We start from the raw sequence: 20,553 nt of genomic DNA, 5'->3' as shown, positions 1-20,553 counted from the left end.
TCTACACATCTGCCATCCCTCAAAAAAAATCTGTTTATTAAAAATGTTGGCAAATTGGATTATGCCTTCAGCTACCAAGAGTGCAGTCCTCTCAACTCTATTCTACACATTTTATTAAGATGTGCAGACAAAGCAATAAAGTCAGCAGATTGCATCTGAGTCAGCTTTTAATTATCAACAAAAATACTACAGCGCTTTAGTGGTATGACATTTCTTCTTTACTCTATTCTACACATTTTATTCAAATCCATCAGTTTTCACACATTTCCCTATAAAATATGTGCAGACAAAGCAATAAAGTCAGCAGAGTCAGCTTTTAACTATCAGCACAAATACTACAGCGCTTTAGTGGTATGACATTTCTTCTTTCACAGTGGCAAGAGTCACTTGGTTCGTTTTTGCAGTTTGATCCAAATCCCCTTCTCGGGACGCAGAACGAGCTCCCCCAGCGGCCTTAGTTCCTCACGGCTCTGACATGACTCTACCTCAAAATGACGTAAGATCGTAGCAAGAACTACCTTCTCCTCCATCAGGGCGAAGCGCTGACCTGCAGCAAAAGATACGCACAGAGAGAATAAGATGACATAAAAAAATGAACTTGATGAATTTTCCACTAAGGCTTTTATAATGAGCCTTCATTCCTGGAAGGCAGTGGAGATGACTAAAGATTGCTGAAATAATTTATGTCTGAAGGTGTGCGGCTCTCTTTCTGTTTTGTTTGAAGCTGTTGTGTGTGGCCAGTGGCCTGAACCTGCGAGCACATGCTGAGACACAATCTGTCTCGTTCAATGTTGGGACGGAGGCCCAAACACTCTGGAGGTAGTGTGGGAGTACAGCACAGCATCTCTCATACAGCAGACTTGCTAAACAAGCTGGGGGTAAAGTAAAGCTCCGGGAAACGTAGAGAAACTACATCATAACAAGTAGTTGAAATGATGTCATATTGTAAAATACGGTACTTTGTGTAGTTCTAAAGTTTGTCATGATTTTTTATCACTTTCCACAATAACAAACTAATTTTGCTCTATTTCCTATATTTTCTTATAGGTTATTTTCTCACCAATGCAGTTTCTTGGCCCTGCAGAAAAAGGGATGTACGCATATGGATGTCTCCCTTTGCTGTTCTCTGGCAGGAATCTTTCCGGTCTGAATTCCTCAGGTTCTGGAAAGTAACGCGGGTCCCGGTGAAGAGCATATGGTATTATAACAGCATTCACTCCTTCTGGGACTTTGAACCCATCTGCAAACAAAGCAGTATTAAAATGACAGTATGTCACGTGTCACATGATATCACTTTCAGAATGCTTCAGGGAATAGCACCACAAGCACAACTGTTCTGCGATGTAAGACAAACAGCGAAGCTTAGTTTGTAATTGATAAATGGATGCACTTATTGCCTGCTCTGACCTAAAACGTGTTGTTTTCCTCCCAGCTACTCTTTGTTTATATCTGGGGTGAAACATTGCTAGCTTTGAGTAGGATAAAACACTCAGGTTGCTTATGTTTGACAATGGAAGATGGAAATAGAAGACTTGACATCCGCTGTTTCAGTGAGTCTCAAATAATGAGAGTGACATCAAACAGCGTTTAGTGAGATTACAAACTGCTGCCACCTACTGATGTGACAGGTCTCACAGAGGCTGCGTGCAAACAGAGGCACGGCGGGGAAGATCCGCAGACTCTCTTTGATGACGCACTCCAGGTAGCGCAGCTTCCTCAGGTCCTCCACTCCGACGTGTCGCTCTGATGAACCTGCCAATCAGAATCATCATCATGTCTGTATCTGTGTATGAGGCTCCTTTATTGAGATATACAGTATGAGATATTATGTGGTCTATCTTTAATGATATTTTACGGTACGGTGCGATATTATACAGTTTTGTACGGTGTGACCCTGGGTGCTGGGATGTATATGATGCGGTATATGTAGTGTTGTATATGTTGCGGTACTATATGAAAAGGTACGATATATGATAAGATGCGGTATTTGTGATATGATATGATACAATATGAATTATAATAATAGTAATAAATACCAAACACTTCCTGTAGTTCTGCCTGCACCCCCTTCTGGACCTCAGGATGAGAGCCAATCAGATGTAAGGCCCAGTTTATTGATGCTGCTGTTGTGTCATGACCCTGTCGACGTGTATTTTATTATGCTTTAAATAGAGGTTCAGATTTATGACGTTTATGGTGGTAGTAAACATATCAGTAAGTGCTTTATTATGTCTTCACCTCATGTAAGTACTATTTTTTAGTACTATTAACTAAAATGATTAGTACTATTATTTAATATTTTCTGTAAAATGTTTATTTAAACTACAGAGTGCACTTTTGCTGCACATTTGAAAGGTTTTCTTCTTAGTTTTATATGTACCTCAAACATAAAGGTGTCCACTTCCTCCTGAATATCCTCTTGACTCAGATTCTTTCCATTCTGATCAGTAGTTTTTAACAGCATGTCCAGAAAGGCTTGTCTCTTCCTCGGCCGCTGGTCAGAATCACTGTCACAGTCAGACGTCATTAACTTTGCTCTCTCCTTGATAACCTTCAGGAAAAAAACTGAAACTTCAATAAGAATAATATAAACATATATATTTTTAAGCAGAAAAGCTAAGATGGTTTGATGGTCCTAATTTCTGGTCCTAGGTTCCCAGAACATTTGTTAAACCAGCCAACACTGACCAACTTTAGCCGAGGAGAACTTAATTTGACAGTACATGAATTACTCACGCTTGCAGTAAAGTAGTGAAGAATCCTCAATCTTCTAGACTGTTCTTTGCCTTCTTCTAGCATACTGTAGATCCAGTCTGGCCACAGCCATGGTGCTCTCTGTCTCTTGGTGATGATGTCGCTCATTCTGCAAGATGAATATTAACACATTCAGTTTTGAGAGAGAATAGCATGGCTGCCATGTTTATTTGCGAAAAGCTTCAACATGGAACTTACTTACTTATAGACACTTTGAACATACTCAGAGTCAGCATTGCTCTGTGCATAGATCTTCTTTCCCATTGCAGTTTCTGTTAAGGAGACAAATATCTTGTATGTCTTATCAATAGAATGCGTGTAGGAAATATATTATCATTGAATTGGCAACAGAATTGTTTAGTTTATTTTCACATTCTGTATAATTAAATAGTACGTTCAAGGAAGACCGAATAAAACTCACCTATGGCAAGCAGAATTAGCTTTTAATCATTCTCAGGATATCAATTTTTGATATCAACAATTCAATTTTTACTAGTAAAAATTATAATTCTTGATATCAAGAATAGAATTTCTACTAGTAACAATTACTATTTTTGATATCAGTAATTACATTTTCACTAGTAAAAGTGTGAATTCTTGATATCAACAATGACATCATCACTCGCAGAAATGTGTATTCTTGATATCAAAAATTTAATTTCAACTAGTAAAAAACGTAATTTTTGATATCTGTAATTGCATTTTTACTAGTTAGATGGTACAATAGGCTGCCATTCAAATTCAATTGCAGATATCAATAATTAATTTCTTATGTGTTAAAAATCTTATTTGAGATATCAGAAATGCAATTCTTACTAGTAAAAATCACCATTATTGATATCAACAATTGTGTGGTTACTAGTGATAATGCCTATTTTTGATATCAACAATTGAATTACTACATGTAAAAATGCCCATTTCTGATATCAATAATTACATTTTCACTAGTGACAATTAGTGTTGTCACGATACCAAACTTCGGTACCAGTCGGTACTAAATGTCACGATACTTGCATTTCCCGCTATCATTTTGAGCACTGTTGAACAGATTACGAAAGACCTCTGATTGGCTATTGTGTTTCTAAAGTCATCGGATATGTCTTTGAATGGCTCCTTACTGAGCGCTTGCGCAACCAAACCCGGAAGCGCGTGAAATGATCATTGCATTGCACTCTACCGAGCGCTTACACAGATACACACGGAAGAGTTTGAAAGTCTATCAAAGTAAAAATCAAAAGCTTCCATGTGTATCTGTGTAAGCACTCGGTAGAGAGTGCAATGCAATGATCATTTCACGCGCTTCCGGGTTTGGTTGCGCAAGTGCAGAGGTCTTTCATAATTTGCTCAACAGCGCTCTAAATGATAGCGGGAAATGCAAGTATCGTCACACTTAGTACCGACTGGTACCGAAATTTGGTATCGTGACAACACTAGTGACAATGTTAATTTTTGATATCAATAATGTGATTGATACTAGTAAGAAAGCCATTTTAGATATCTACAATTACTCTCAGATTTATTGATATCAGAAATCTATTTCCTGATATCAGAAATACCAAATGCAATATGTTAAAATTAATTTACAGATATGAAGAATGAGCATTTCAACTATTTTGAAATTTAATTCTTGATATCAGAAATTGCCACTTTTACTAGTGAGAAATACATTGTTGATATTTGATTTGGGAAATTTTAACTAGTAAAAAACTAATTTTTGATATTTATAATTAGATTTACATGGTTTCGGCGCCATTTTAACATTTAAACATGTAGTTGATGATATCAACAATGAATTTATCACTAGTTAAAAAGCCAATTCTTGATATCAGGAATGGAATTTCTGCTGGGAACAATGGCTATTTTTGATATCAGTATTACATTTCCTCTAGTAAAAACAAATTCTTGATATCAAAAATGACGTCATCACTCGCGTTTATATGTTCATGATATCAATAATATAATTTTGACTAGTAAAAAACATAATTCTAGATATCTGTAACTGAAATCTTACGTGTAACAAATAATTGAATATGTGTTAAAATCTAATTTTCACTAGTGAAAATGTAATTACTGATATCAAAAATAGCAATTGTTGCTAGTAAAAATTGAATTGTTGATATCAAAAATAAAAATCCTGAGAATGATTAAAAGCTAATTCGGCTTGCCATAATCACCACATATGATGTCCAGAGCACATAATGTTACGTAGCTGAAGCAGTTAAACGGCTCTCCACCTCCATGATCCTCCATCTTCTGTATTAAAATATCAGTTTGTTCATTCATCACTTCCAGAAAGTCAGAGAGAATGGAGAAATGGAAGGTTGGGGTCAGCATTTTACGCCGATTACGCCACTTCTCACCTGTGCTGTTTCCAATGTAAAGAAAAACCTCAATATATAGCTTGAATACCATGCAGGTTTGTTATGAACGTGGATATAAGATTACATTCAATTTCTTTACTTGGATTATACTGTGTTTGGACAGATGGCTGGTGACCTTTTGTCCAGACTGGTCGATTACAAACTCTTGTACTCAAACTCCTGTGCTTTTGATAGACTTGTGCGGAGCGGTTGGTGCAAGCTGCTCTTGGATATGAGATGTGAGATCTGGCAGTTTGGCAGGTGGACTTCTCCTGCATGTGAAACTTTTCTGTTTGACTTTAAATGTCAACATAATTGTGATAATCTGAGACCTTTCTAGCAATTTGCTCCGCTGACAAGTAAAACTAATTGAAAATTGTATTTGTTTGACAGATATATCAGCTAATATTGTTTAATTATTTGGATTTCATTTTGTGATTTTACTGGAATGAAGAGTATTTTTGGACTGCTTTCACCACTAACCAGATGGAATGATAATGATAACTTTGAAGCTGATTAAGAATTGAAATATTCTCAGCAAAACATGATAAATTATCATATAATCACAGTGTGTTGAAAGCTGAGTTCAAGGACAGGCCAAAAATAAAGACATTGGTACTATAGTCCGCGCATATTTGTTTTCGCTGCATATTAAGCTTGGAAAGGTAAAGGTACAGTATATTATTATTGAAAATATCTTGATGATAAAAAAGTTGATAATAATAATATTGATGTATATTTATGAATTTACTCATTTGCAAGATGTTGACTATTTCACTGTAAAAACATACGGTATTCTGGCAGCTGAGTTTTTTTCTGTAGGTAAAATGACTTTTCATGCTTTTCATGTAATTTTACACCCAACTTGTGAATTTTACCCTTTATTTCTAATTTACAGCATTTCAAAAATACTTGAAATTCGGTCAAATAAATTTTTATTAACATTCTGAAAAACTACAGTTTTTGTACATTGTAGCGGCAAACCTAAGAATAGATTGAAACCTGAGAAGACAAGCATGCAGGAAGGTTTAGTGTAATTTTTTAATTACAACCAACAATACAGTACCTGGTAAGCAGGCCTGTGCCAAGCCAAGGGTGCAGAAACCTGTATGGATATGACTTGTCAATGTGCCTAGAATTACTGAGAACCACCTGAAAAGACAATAGATTCCATAAATGTAGATTTTAAAACTAACTATATGTTGTAAAACAAACAGAGGGTATAATGGAGAGCAATAAGCACCTCAATATTCTCTGCATGATATAGGACCAGAAAGGGGACTGGACCCACCCAAACTTTTGCTAGAGGAAGGTGTCTGTTTTCATTTGTGCCCTGAATAATCTGGTTGAAAAAATCTTCAAAAGAAACACGCTACTATAATGTTGAAATATGACATATGTCATAAAATCCTTAATAATAACAACACATAAAAACTCTTACCGCCAGCATTGGTTTTAAACTGCAGTGCGTTGCCAATAATTGGATAAGCACCCGCCATTCCCGGAATCGGCCTCATTTCGTTCCATTTTTCCAGGTAACGTTTAAATGGATGAAATGTAGTGGATGCCAGAAGAAGTATCAGAACGGTTGTAAAAAAAACGCCCAGAACATATAATCCAAAAAAGATGCCCATTTCGTGTGGATGAAACAAAGCTAAAGCTCTGAGTGAAGCGCACCAGTTGAACTTAAGACTTCACTGTCCCACTTAATGCAAACAACACTGGGCTGATCAAACAGATGAAGTTATAATACATAACCTGGACAAACACGGGATATCTGTGGGTGAATTGCCTCCTGCTGAAACATTAACAGAACTGGACGTAATTCAGAAATAGATAATGAGTGGATTATGTGTGAGTCTATTTGTGCGTGTTGTGCATCTTACTCCCATAAAACTGGTCTTCCAAGTTTATTATTAAAGATAAAGTGAAGTACATTGGGGTTAGGGGGATTATCTTTCAAGGCAAGAGAGTTTGAATTCTAGTCATTCAGTGCTTGACCACAGTTGCATAACAGTGTAAAAATATTGATAATATTGACTTGATTTTGATAATACGTTTTATTTCTATATATCTTTTTTATCATAACCTATCTTTACCCTATTGATCACTGTGATAAATTGCTAATCTTTGCCATAATATATAATATATTAAATATACGTATTTCCTATGAGACCAGGTTGATATATTATATAATATTTTTATTGCGAATAACTCTGCCAAGCAACTGAAAGTTTGAATAAAAAACAAATTTATTTTAATAGTTTAAATCAAAAAAATCAACAGCTAAAAATACACTTACTATGCATTAAGTCTATTGGCCACAGACATATTTTGTATATTAAACATAAATATATATTAACAAAATGTGTTTGGCATTTAACACAGAGAGCACTCTATCCCGATGGATCGGTTCATTTTTCCTGTTTGCTCCCGATGTTGAAGTCATTGCAGAAAACTAGCCCATAACTGTAAGGCACATTTGACAAATGGTAGTAAATCGTGCCAATACAGGCAGTAAACAACATACAGTAATAAGCTGATGTTATGACTGTGATAACATATCAGTGTGCTGTTGCATTTGTCATTTCTGGCCGGTTATAATAAGCGGGTGTTTGCAGCTTCTGATAAATGAAGTTTTATCCAATTATAAAATGAACTGCTCTGTTATGGCATGACAGGCTGAAATTTCTTTCTCACATGCACAGGAAAGCGGCTCAGTTGTTTCCGATGATTCTGGCCACCTGAAAGCAGATTGTACTAGTGATTTACTTAGGAAACAAATATTTTTTGTGTGTGTATCTTTTTCCTTTAGCACTTTGCCTTGTTAGAAGTGTTAATAAATCCCATGTGCTCCGAAGTCCAAACAATGTCCATTTCTTATTTATAACTTATTTATCTTCCTTTAATTAAATCCCCCTAGTCATTGCTTATTTTTCTGGATCATTATTTGCTGAATCTACATGGCCTCAATAATGACTTCAGGAATTCTATAGTAAATAAACATAAGGGGTGCATTAATGTACACCTACTTGTGTGCTGTATAAGTCAGTTTATTTTATATATACTGTATATTTGTGTATGCAATATAACGTGCTTAAATATTTTAGATTAAAAACAAATAAACCTGCAGTACATTTACCTATAGAGCTGAGCAGAGGCATGTTTCCTCCTTCCCCATCAGTACAGGAGGAGATGGGTAAACGTCTCCTGCTGGGTGTGGAACACTCCAGGAATCCGCTCGCTGTGGAAGAAATGATACTCATACTGAAGCCTGTCACTCCCATAGGTGTGCTGTCACCTAAGAAACATGCAGACAAATCTTTCAGAGGCTTCAAAAAGGACTCCACCAATGACAATCACATCAACAGCTTGATTTACCCTGAACAAACAACTGAAAGGCACTTGTTATGTTGAAAATGAAATACATTTTATTGAAATTTGTGTTGGCCTCAAGGTGTTTACATTAACAGATAAGAAACATAAAAAACAGATTCATTAATACAAAAATGAATTCAACATTCATCCTTTAGCATTTTAACTGAAAAAGGTATAAAAGACTTCTAGGTCTTTGTTGGCTTCACAAAACTTAGTTGTATTGTTTAAACACATTGGCTGTCATTGGCCAAATCACGTCTAATTGATGTACTTGTGACCAACCCTTCAGAGGACCTCGACTTGTCCTCATGTTACAGGCAAAATCCATAGGAGTAAAGGATCTTTTCATGGGCGTGTCTGACTGAACAAAACAAAACCATGACATTAACAACAGACTCCAATGTTTTAACACCCAATTTTAAACTTTGTTACCCCTGCAGTTACCAGAACATCAATATCTACAATGTTAGTTCATTTTCATTTTCAAGCTTCATAATAAAGGAACTCATGACTCAAAACACAAATTCTTTCAGTATTTTGTTTACACCCTCATGTTGTTCCAAGCTTATATGCAGTTATTTTATCTATAAAACACAAAAGTATACGCAAAAGACTTTATAGTAAGAACCCTTACGTTTTACTGTTATTACAGTTCCTATTACTGTTAAATATGGTTGTTATATGACGAGAGCTGTTAAAAACGACAACGGATGGGTTTAGAATGACATGAGGGTGAGTAGACAACATTTGAATGTTAGAGTAGACTAGAAGAAAGACATCCTGAAGGAGTATTACTCTGAATGTGTGGGTAGTATTGGGCCGGGACAGAGACTCCAGCAGCAGGGTGGGTTCTCTTAATGGCGGGAGGTTGTTAATTGGATTCATGGTACTGGTTGCCCCACCTCTAAAGATCTTCCCTCTTTGCTAAAAGGCAGAAAAAAAATCATAGCTTTGATTTCATATGAAATGAGTACAGACAGAATGTCAAACAACCTTTAATACACTTGCATGCAAAGACAAATACTACAGTACTAGTTTAGCACATACTTTCCAGTTAAGATAAAAATGAGTGTAGCTATTAGTTTAAAGTATTTGAAACTTACAACGAAAGAGCAAAGAGCAGCCATGTTTTTAATGTCATGTTGACATTAAACTGCTTTTGTATGTGGGTATGTCTGACTTCTGTGTTTTCACCTTTTCTTGTTTTTACAGGTACAACTTTAATTGTTTTGCTTATAGTCAATATGTCTCATGAACAGCTGCTTTGTAACAATGAAAATTGTAAAAAGCGCTATATAAATAAAGTTGAGTTGAGTTGACCAGAGTTTGTAGACCACCGGTCACATTCACCCATTTTAAAACAGCAGCTATCTCTGTTTACAGTGGTCAAAGTCTACACGACTAGCTGTTTGTGTGTCAGGAAATGCTGAGACACCTTTGTGCCAGTGGATTTAAACAAATCCTCATCTAAACCTGAAGGCAGCTGCCCTGCTACCCAAACAGTTAATGACTTCAATACTTATGTATAAAGATCTAAACAAAGTCAAGTGAGTCATATGTGTTTGGCTGCAGGAAAGCAAATATTGGTTGGCTCTCTCCTAATTGGAATAGGACAATGTTTAAAACCAAAAGTCTGTTGACCGCAGTGACACTGCTGATGTCTGTACCTGCAGAAGTCTTGAAACAGGTGCACAGTATTCTTGCTCGGGAGACTCGGAGTGAATCTGAGGCAGCCTGTGGTTCTGAATGGCACTCACGGGGAGAGACGACAAGCTTTCATTCACAGTAGATCTGCGAGAAACCTCTAATTAGCAGTCTGCTTGTTTTCTCATGCCTGATACTCCTGCAGGAGCTCAAGGCTATCTGTGATTCTCCAGAGTGATGACAAGGTTAAAAGTGTTACGATTAAAAAGGTGCAATGCACCTTCAGGGACCAATTTAACAAGCGTTTTTTAAAAGGAGTCTACATTTCAAAAGTAGGCCTTTGTCTGTTATTAACAGGACCCCAGAAGACGTTGCATTTATTCTGCAGACACATACTGTATACTGAAATAGTTGCATTATGCAGATCTTGTGCTGCAATAGATCTTTTTGTTTAAAGCGGGGGTAACATTCCATTTCATGACTTCTTTACACTGTTAAACGTGCTGGCTTCTCATGCTTAACATGGTCTACTTGTCAAAAAACGAGTCGGACATAGTATTTCTGTGTTCGATACACTATGCCAGGGTTCGTATAGGTTTCGTAAAGTATTTTTTCGACAAATGAATTCCCGTTTCGTAACAAGGGTTCTTAGTCCTTTATCGGACAATTCTCGAGGAAAAGCACGCCCACACGTCAACCAGCGAGAGCGAGAGAAAAAGCACTGCCACCAATGTGCTTCGTTCGGGTTATGGAAGTTTAGCTGTGTTTGTTTGTTCACGCCATTTCGGTGAGGAATGTTATAAACGATGGGTATAACGCTGGATTTGCAGATCTTTTGAAACTGATAGACAGAGCAGTCCCAGCACTAAAAGAAGCCGGACATAAACCGCACTCAGTGAGTGAAACTGAGTCATTTGTCTGTGTTTTGTTGGCAATCGGCGCACGTGCATAATGTAAACAGCACAAAATTATAGTGAATCAACACTTATGCAGGGATAATGCGATGATGTATTGTGTGCTCGTGCTTTAGTTCCACCCACTGCACGTGTCAAAGAGCTTGGCTGTCTTTGGAAATAAGCATACAGCAGTATCTGCTTTTATAAATGTGATCAAACCAAAGACTCTTCAAAGATATGAAGTAGTTTTTTTGTCCCGCCCGCACCCACTAAATTTTATTCCGCACCCACCCGCTCCCTCCGAAAATTCACTCCGTGTTCACCCGCTATCTGCTTAGAATGATTTTCGTCCCGACCCGACGGATCCCGCTAAATTAAGATCACGCTTCCAGATCTCACATTTATATTTCTCCATAACAAATATAAAATACGCCATACAAAAACATATCAGTCATTTTTTATCATCTTGTCAATATACAACATTGTTCTTACATTTTAATGTCAATACAGTAAATATAAATGAAATACATTAGGCCTAAATACAACGTCTTACATTCTAACTATAAGCAAAATATGAAAAAACTAAACCCGTTGGCTTATAGCTTGCTCGTGCAAAATGAAATCACTTTTTTTAACCAAACTATTTAACATCAATGCAAGAAATGTCCTGATGACCGTCTCCCCTCTAAAAGAAACGAACGCTCTCTCGCTCTTCTCTAAGGTGCACTCGGCGACCTGCCCGCTCTGTCTGGGGAAATTAAACTTAAAAACGGAATAAGAACTGGTCCACGCACGCATAACACAGTCCTCAGATCAGGCTCTACATGTGGTCAGTTAGAAGGATGTCGGGAGTGGGCACCCGTCCAAAGACCCGCTCCCGTCCATAGTACCAGAGTTTTCAACAGCTAACATCTTTTATCCAAAAAATGCAATCCCACGCCGCAACAATCCGTATCGGGTCCCGCGGCAGACCTCTAATATGAAGTATACAATACTACCCTACGGGTACTGAAGATTAATATGAGATTGGCGTGTGTTACCTCCGCTTTAAGTAAAACCAAATTTCTGCAAAAAAAAAAGCAAAAGACACCATAAAAGTGGGACGACCCCTTCTAATGTACAGGTTTGACTACTTTAGTCATTTCCATGAGTGCAAATCTTAATGCTACAGCATATAATTAAAGTATAGAGAATGGTGTGCACATAGCATAGCATCAGTTTGTGCAGGGCCCTTTTCTATCCCAACATGACAATCATACTGTGTACAAAGCAATATTCAAAATGAAATCATTCTTCATCAAGTGTTCTTCCACACTTGACTGGTCTGCATAAAGCCCAGACCTGAACCCAGCTGAACACATTCGAGCCAAACACTCATCACCCAATTCCATCAATGACTCAAAGGGGTTCAGTCATTTCAGAACACATGCAACAAAGATGGAAACAATATTATTTAATATTGTATTGTATTATATAGTGTAGCATTAATATTTGTTTTCATTGGAATTACTGGAATAGATAAACATGTTTATTGGAAGGGGGCATCCCAATACCTTTGTCCATATAGTGTATTTTCACCTATGTGGGTCAATTAGAAAGCAACATTCTATTACTAATAGTGCAGTTAAACTATGCTGTGTTACAGCTCACAATTTAGTTCCCGGTTGGCTTCCATTTCCCGTCAGATTGTGGTATATCCGAACCCTGCTGTTGAGTCTCGGGAGTCTGCGCTGGGATGTGAGTTTTTGTGTCAGAATACTTGACCCTCTCAGAGCTTGAGTCTTCACACACATTAACACGCTCGGTCCATCATCTGGGTCATATCTTAAGGGGAATCAAGACAGATCACGATGTAGCTCTTCATTTGTTGATTTATCTATAGTCAAAACCCCTATTGTTTTCCTGATTAAACTGACCCTATTGAACTGAGAAAAAGCAAACAAAACACTTGCCAAAAACTATGAATGCATTATACTTAGTTCATACTGTATGTCAAGGGTTGTTTTGTGTAGTGATATGAGTCAATAATAAAAAAACTGCATGATTTGCTTAGTTTTGTACAAACTTTCTAAAATCCAGATGACTTACGGTGATCTCTCGCCAAACCCCTGATATCTCTGCTGCAGAGGCTTTGCTTGGATTGTCATGACACCATATAAATTCATCTTGAAGGCACTTGAGTCCTGAAAGAAGAAATGAGATGGTGAATTTTTCTAACATTAGAACAAAGTAACAGTTAGGTCTTCATCTTTGTCACAAAGTTTATTACACCTCATTTTTACAAGTTGCCACCTGTATATTATTTCCGCCGGTTGACAGGAGTGTAGTTCTACTAGAACCTCTGGACAACAGAATGGGATGTCCTTTAAGCGGAAGGTAAGAGGAAGGTTCTTTACTGGAGTTTTCTAAAGTTCTCTTCTGAGTAGTGTCGTCTAATGCCAAAAGAACAAAACATTTTATTGACAAAAAAATGTATGCACCCCTAAGTGCAACATTGGTCTGTTTTCCTGAAGGACCAAATCTATACCTACTAAGCTTCAACATTTAGGAGTACACCAGCGTAAAGCCTCGTTGCTAACCAACATGGACTAAATTCTGTACTGCAAAACAGTTTTAAGCAAGTTGCGGCTCCATTCAATACAAACAGCAATGCAGACACACCTGGGAGATGTTTTTCGCAGTACTTGTGTAAGAGCTCTTCCAGTAGACCCACCACTGCCTTCCATACATCATCAAACAGCTCATCTGTTACTGCGTCACGGATGCATGCATGAGGGGACACCGGGGGGATTCCACTTTTGAGGGCTCTGGATGTTCTCTGATTCACCTCCTCATCTGCTCTACAGTCAATGCAATGAAGCAAATGTTACAATATACCCATTTCGTTCAGAAAAACACTCCTAAGCTGGATGTACACTATATAGCGTACTTTATACATGGTTTTGACTGTGCATTTTAACAGTGGCTCACGCAGTGTGAACTCATAGTGATTTTACAATAGTAACGTGAAGAGAATGAAAACTGAAATAAACCGAATACGGCCTAGTTCAGTCATGAAACTTTAAATGCGAATAGTCTTGCAGTTCATTGGCCAAATGAGATTTGAGAACTAGCTGAGAACTACCTAAATCAGATTTGAGCCCCCCATACACATCTAGAAGCAGTAGATGACTACTTGTCCTGACTACACAAGTGCTCTTTAAATATGTTGCAAAAAATAGGGTATTTATAAAAATACAGCAACGGAACAAATTAAGAGACTATTTCAAATTTGCATTTAATCAACATTTCTAGATGTTTTGTGGCCATTCCAGTCCAGTGTCTGTTGAATTTCAACAAAATCAAACCTCAGGAGTGACAAAGTTATCCAACAGCAATGTGAAAGACTGAAAGCATGACAGGTTTTCTTAAATACGTGCAACTGTTGTATTGCTTAAAAGAAAATATGAACTTGTTTTCTTTGCAGTATTTAAGGTCTGAAAAAATACAGAGAATCTTTTCAGTTATTTTGACCTGATTCTCCAGTTTTCATTTTCTTCAAATAAATTTCAAATAAAAAAAATATTTTTAATTTTGGAAAATATTTACAGAATTAAACATTTTTTTTTACCTGAACACATACCTATAAATAGTCAATTCAGAAAAACTGTACATCATTTTAAAATGGTCTCAGAAGCTGTATATGTAAAGATATTGTCGGCTATGGATAAGACATCATGCAACCTACATTTCTTTTCCATCATAAGCCAAAAACTCCTCTATACTGCCCTCTGCCTCATACACCTCCTCTGAACGTTCGGAGAGCGGAGAACTGAGGCTCAGGATGGACTGCTCACACCAAAAGCCTGGGGCCAGACCGTGGCCTGTTACATACAGCCTGAAGGTAGATAAAGAGAGAGATATAGAAATGGAGAACATAAGAGAAAAAGCTCATTTCTACCATAGCAGGCCAGACTGACAAATGCACAGCCTGCGGGCATGTTCAGTGCTTTAACTTCCCATTGCTCCAAATAACATACTGCATATTTTTATTCAGGTGAGAGGCTTCATCCTTGAGGGTCTGTCTCTTATGTATCATATCAAATGTATAATGGATGTTAGGCTTCAGTAGATATATCAAAACAATAGATTAGTGCAGTCCAGTAAAAAAAGGCCACAAAGCGATCAATAGAGCGAGTCCATTAATCAAGAGATAAAACATCATTTGTAAGATAAGGCCGACTTGAAAAAGTTCAGAAGTTCAGCAACTAAAACCACTCCTTGGTACGATCAGTTTAGTATCAGCGTGAATGACATTATATTTTCCTAGAATATCTGATTACTATTAGTCGATAATGTATTTGTAATGTACTGCATTTATGATACGTAAAATTTGAAATTAAAACGTAAAATGTTAAAACAGACTGCAGCAATCAAATAAATCAAGGTTTCTTAGACACTAACACTTATGAAAAGCTTTATGAAAGCATCCGCGCTGACCCTGAGTCAGCCAGACCTCACTGCTCACCGTCTCGAGCGGAGGCTGAAGCAGCTCTCATCAACACTTCAGTGCTATTAAATAAAACTGCAGTTGTATGACAACTTCCATATTTAAAACTGTTTACCCACTCGTGCTTCTCAGAAACCTCTTGAAAACATTTCAATGACAAAATCTTCATGCTTATTGCAAAAAGCAAAAACAATAGTTGATCAGTTCCGTGTGTTTTTTGGTTGTTCTATCTGATTGCTGGTATAGAGAACAGTCTGGCAGCTGAGGTGCTTACTCGCTGTGATCCTCTCTCTTGGCCAGGCAGGAGGCTAAAGGGACGAATGAAGTTCTGGCACTGCTTTCTTCCCTGCGTATGTACTCAACCCCCTCCTGTTTCGGAGGCTCCAGCTGGTTGCCTAAAATTCTGCGGTTAGGAATGAAACTTTAGCAAAGTTCAACATATCATATCATATCAGCCACAGAATAAACTCATCTCTCAATGTTTCTGAGACCTGAGATGAGGGGTGCGACTGTTCCACTCCTCACACTCGTCCTGCAGGGACTCTGAGTGGCTGCTGACTCTTCCCTCATAAAGGAGCTCATCCACAGAGTTAAAAAGCTGACACACACGCTGCGTGTTCGCCCGCTCAAAGTCCTGCACACAAAGAAGAAACCACACATGCGGAACTGGAATGAGGACATTGGGAGATGGTTGAATAGCTGCCAATTCTAATATTTGGAGTTGTGGACAACCCTGATAAATATAACTGTTAACGTATCGGTCAGATCTTGATTGGAATGATTCTGATCCAAGAACATCTCTCACTTGGTAAAAACAGGAAGGCCTACATAACAACTGCAATATAGAAGTGTGTGAAAAAAAACATTACATCATATCTCCAGGAGCAGATGGAGCTGTGCTCTGTGGAGAGACCAGGACCAGTGGCTGGGCTTCTGGAGCGTGATGGGAGGTGACTCATGGGAGTAATGCCAGCAGCTGATGAATGGCCACATGATGTGATGCTACACATGTAGAAATGAGACGTCATTACACAGTACTGTGAGGTCACATTCATTTTTAATTTATAATTAAATGTTATACCTGACGCCACCGGATGGTGTCCTGATGACACTTCTGGTAAATGGTGTAGCGACTGAGCCAATGCCTTTTTAGGGTTCCTTGAGCAGCCTTTTCCTTAAAAATGAAAAATGAAGATGTTGTTTATAAAATTAATGGTAATAATGATACAGTCTGAGACATTAAGAGCTAAGATGGATGGTGTCATCTGTAGGACCATAAAAGCTGCAAATGTTTGTGTATAATGTATTAGTTAACAATAATAACGAAAGTCAATTTATTAGACTATTGTGACATAAACTAGCATATAATTCTCATTTTAAGTCTTATAATGGAAGCTTTTTGTTACCTATATAACTGTAAGTAAAAAAACTTTATGAGACTAATGAATGCCTTAAACCTTTTTGTCTTTGGTTTGAAGGCATATGAAGGTCACGTGATGCTGTCGACTCCAAGCTTTCACTCTTTGTCTCAAACTGTCTCTAATTCAGCTGCCAATTATGTCATGAATAATTTAGACGGTACAAGATCTAAGTACAATATACAGTCTTGTTGGAGTGTCACATTTATCACTACGACGACAAAAATCCCCAGCTAGTAAAATTGAACAGTAAAATAAAGCACAAAGTATATTAGTTTCCTGAAAATGTAGCTTTGTTTGCTTGGTTTGACATGGTTCTGTATTATATAAATGTCTCTCTGGGTCTTCTAAGCTCACAAATATATCTATGTGACACAAGATATGTTACAATATTACTAATCAATGACAATTATAAAGAGAAGCATTATTAAAAGTTATAATTTAAATAGCCGATATGTACTTTATATACTAATATATAACCAATATACAGTATAGCCATATAAGTATACTTAGCCTTGCTGATAAAATGATCAAATCCATCAAACTCAGAGTATTGTAAAGATTATTTCTTTAAAAGAAGCTAAAATGTCATAACTTACCCAATTACCAGAAGTCCTGGGTATCTATGATGGCACGCTGCCCTGTAGCTCTCTGGGTAGTGCGTGAGAACAGGGGGTAGGGTGGTCAAAGATGAGACCCACCCAAAGCCCAATGCACTGTGCATGGGTACAATTGTCTTATCTGTGATCCCCTTGTAAATCTCTATCTCTACCAGCAGCTTCAATTTGTTCCTGTAGCTCCATCAAGGGAGTGTTATGACACGCTACAGTGCCACATCACAGGTAACGGGTAACTTCCCACCCTCCCTTGCATGACTCAATTCAACCCACAAGTTGTTTACCGTAAGAGGCCATGTTAAACATTCTTTAAAACAACCATTAAAAGAGATTTTAGGAATGACATGCTTAAAGTTTCCATAATTCTAAAACTATTGAGTAGTCTAAAAAAACAGAAGAGGTTAAAGATGCTGGATGAGGTGAGTGCCTCCAAAACAACATTAGGGATTACAATGTATTCATTGAGTAGGTTGATGCACATCTGATGCGTAAGGTATCCACAGATTTATTTATGCAATCATTAAGGTTTTAGGTTAGGCTAAATTTAAATTCATTACATAATTCTAATGTTATAAATAGAAATATGGGGTCTTCGTTATATAATAAGTATTTTCATTATTGTGTAATTTTTTACTTACAGGATATTCTTTTACGTAGAGTACAGCATGTCACACTGTAGTATTTCATGTCAATTGCACTTATGATCAAACAGATAACCATATACAAGATCCCCAAGCAAGCAACTCCACCTTCTGGTCAAACTATGTTACACACAGCCATATCTCTCAACGTCAACGCAGTGGCAACATCTTTGCAGAAGACATTCACATCCCAATGGTAAATAAAAAAAAGAATACAACTCAATCATAATGTAAAGACCTTAGAAGTAAAAGAAAAGGGAGCAAGCAAAAGAAAGAAACTCTTTCACACACAAACTGACACCATTGCCACACAAGACGTAGCACAGAGAAAAGGGAAAACTAATTAGTCCAGCGTGAGGGCTTCAACGTCTGGCAGAGGTCAAAGAGGAAGCTCAGCGTCAGTAGTGGCTCATGTGTCACTCACCGAGCAAACAGCAAATAATTTCAGCAGGTTGCCAGCCAGGACCTAATGAAACATGCATGAGCAGCATGGCAGCAGAAAGGCTCAGCTGACTGACAAGCATTCTTTCTAGTGTCTGTCTTTTAGCTGCAAGCACGACAGGACACTGATTTCACTCAGTTACAAGCTTGTCAAATTTTATACTATTCCCAGGAGAAGCTTCGAACACAAAACATTAATTACAGCAAATATTTTTTTAATTATCTTTTGCATAAGAATAAAATAGCAATGATCATGTTTAGAACATGTAAAAGTATGAAAAAGGATCATATCTAACTAAGTAAAATATTGCATTCAATTGAGCAAGTTTGTCAGGTTTTGGTGTTCTGAAAGTGGGTCAGTAAAGGCAACCCAGCAATGCCACTGGTTTCCCTTGAACTGAATTTATATTGAAAAACTGAAATAAATATATGAACTGAAAATATATTGATTGTATATCTGAGAAAACTACATCCTTTTAAGTAACAACAAACATTCATTCGTTTAAATTTAACTGTATGCAAGTCAAGCACGTTTCAGTGCACGTGTCTCTTTCAATGAGGGCTATACTGTTAGAGCGCATTGAAAGTAAAAACAAATTTGTTTCGCCAGTTTTCAAAGATCAGCTTTGCAAAGGGACTTCAGTCGTAACTAAATGCTGGTGTAGATCGGGCAATTAGATATGCTTGTGCCAAGGGAAAGACTATACCCTGACTCTATGACATTAGTCTTGTATTAATTAGTTATCCAAGTGTGCAGCACCGTGCACTTTTCAATTAAATATTGAAGGTCTTACCTGCCATGAAAGAACATGGCTTTAAATTTCCCCCAATTTAGTTGCAATATTTATTAACAATAGTTGCAACAAACAAAGTTGCCCCTTCATGCTGCCACGCATGTTATATTATCATATTCTTTCTCAACCAAATAAAAATCAAACCAAAGACGCACAATACGTTCAAAAATGTTTTTTCTTCCTTTAAAAAAAAAGAAAATAATCAACCAATCAGGCTACTGTTTTCTAAGACATCAACAAAAGTTTTGACAGTAGAAATGAGGCTTACTTCAAGATGTCATCCCTCTGTCGGACTGGACTCATATTGTCCCGAGCTGGTCTTATCTTCCATTCAAGTGTTCCCTCAGAGTCCTGCGGAGACTGTTCGAAACAATAGCGATAACTTTTGTCCGAGAAATCATGTTGATGTTTCGCTCTCGGCGGTGGATGAACGTGCTCTACGGTCACCTGCATTAATGAATGAGGCTAACAGCTTCACCTTCTGTTAAACAGATCGCTGAGATGATGGGAGCTGCGCTTTGCCTGCCCGGTGACGATCTGTCACTCAACAACTACGGGATCTGTCATTGAGAGATCCTGTTCCCAACACTGCTTTAAGATATTACCTCAGTAACGCATCACCCTGCTGAAACAACAACACAAATTCAATTAAAACGGCAATTAAGACCAATACAAATTTTAACCATAAATGCATTAGATTTTTTTTTCAAGTTTATTGTTTTTCTTAGGCCTTCACAATAAAGAGCCTAAACTATAAAGTAAGTCTGGATATTCACTACAATAGTAAGTGAGCTTTATGGACAACATGTCATGGCAGACAAAGTAGAGACTCAGATGCGGGGTGAACCTGACTTTATTGATAGTCCAACAGAAATAATTGTCCAAGAAGCCAGACCGCGACAGCCCTCGTACGTGGGAATGAGAGAGAGTCCACCTGGACAGAGGAGATCGCCGAGGAGAGTCGTAGATCCTCCGCCGGCGTGAGAAGGTAAAGAGCTGGGCTCGGGAAAAGACCACTCGACCCGAGACTCAAGACGTGAGAGAGGTTTTAAACACCCGCGAGGGTAGCAGCTCTGGCTCCGCTGGTACAGTGCTGGGTGGAAGTGGAGATCGTCATCCGG

General features: G+C 37.7%; 2 protein-coding genes across 2 annotated transcripts; both read right to left on the bottom strand.

The window, feature by feature from the left end:
• Window positions 1–257: 257 nt before the first annotated feature.
• On the bottom strand, window positions 258–6,748 carry LOC130564112 (cytochrome P450 4V2). Its single transcript, XM_057350001.1, has 11 exons — window positions 6,556–6,748; window positions 6,358–6,470; window positions 6,181–6,266; window positions 4,929–5,119; window positions 2,957–3,026; window positions 2,737–2,863; window positions 2,381–2,551; window positions 2,037–2,139; window positions 1,618–1,752; window positions 1,061–1,240; window positions 258–547 (listed from the first exon to the last, which is right to left on the bottom strand). Exons 1-11 carry the CDS (start codon window positions 6,746–6,748, stop codon window positions 384–386), a joined length of 1,533 nt encoding a protein of 510 aa, XP_057205984.1. The 3' UTR covers window positions 258–383.
• A 720-nt stretch (window positions 6,749–7,468) lies between these two features.
• fam149a (family with sequence similarity 149 member A) lies at window positions 7,469–19,885 on the bottom strand. Its single transcript, XM_057350194.1, is given in 15 exon segments — window positions 7,469–7,858; window positions 8,257–8,415; window positions 8,775–8,853; window positions 9,288–9,416; window positions 10,160–10,283; window positions 12,683–12,856; window positions 13,121–13,215; window positions 13,325–13,464; window positions 13,694–13,872; window positions 14,760–14,909; window positions 15,796–15,924; window positions 16,013–16,155; window positions 16,391–16,523; window positions 16,603–16,695; window positions 19,701–19,885. Coding segments are annotated over 15 exon segments (1,989 nt in total). The 3' UTR covers window positions 7,469–7,781.
• Window positions 19,886–20,553: the final 668 nt, after the last annotated feature.

The sequence above is a fragment of the Triplophysa rosa genome, linkage group LG13 (assembly GCF_024868665.1).
Source record: "Triplophysa rosa linkage group LG13, Trosa_1v2, whole genome shotgun sequence".
NCBI classification, from domain to species: domain Eukaryota; kingdom Metazoa; phylum Chordata; class Actinopteri; order Cypriniformes; family Nemacheilidae; genus Triplophysa; species Triplophysa rosa.
The sequence above is the reverse complement of the archived record's forward strand: the minus strand, read 5'-3'. Positions and strand labels throughout refer to the sequence as shown.

Coding starts and splice junctions, on each gene's coding strand:
- LOC130564112 (XM_057350001.1), bottom strand. CDS start 6,748: ATGGGCATCTTTTTTGGATTATATGTTCTGGGCGTTTTTTTTACAACC. Junction 2,864..2,956: donor TATGTTCAAAGTGTCTATAA/GTAAGTAAGTTC, acceptor TTCATCTTGCAG/AATGAGCGACATCATCACCA. Junction 548..1,060: donor AGGGCCAAGAAACTGCATTG/GTGAGAAAATAA, acceptor CTTTTGCTGCAG/GTCAGCGCTTCGCCCTGATG.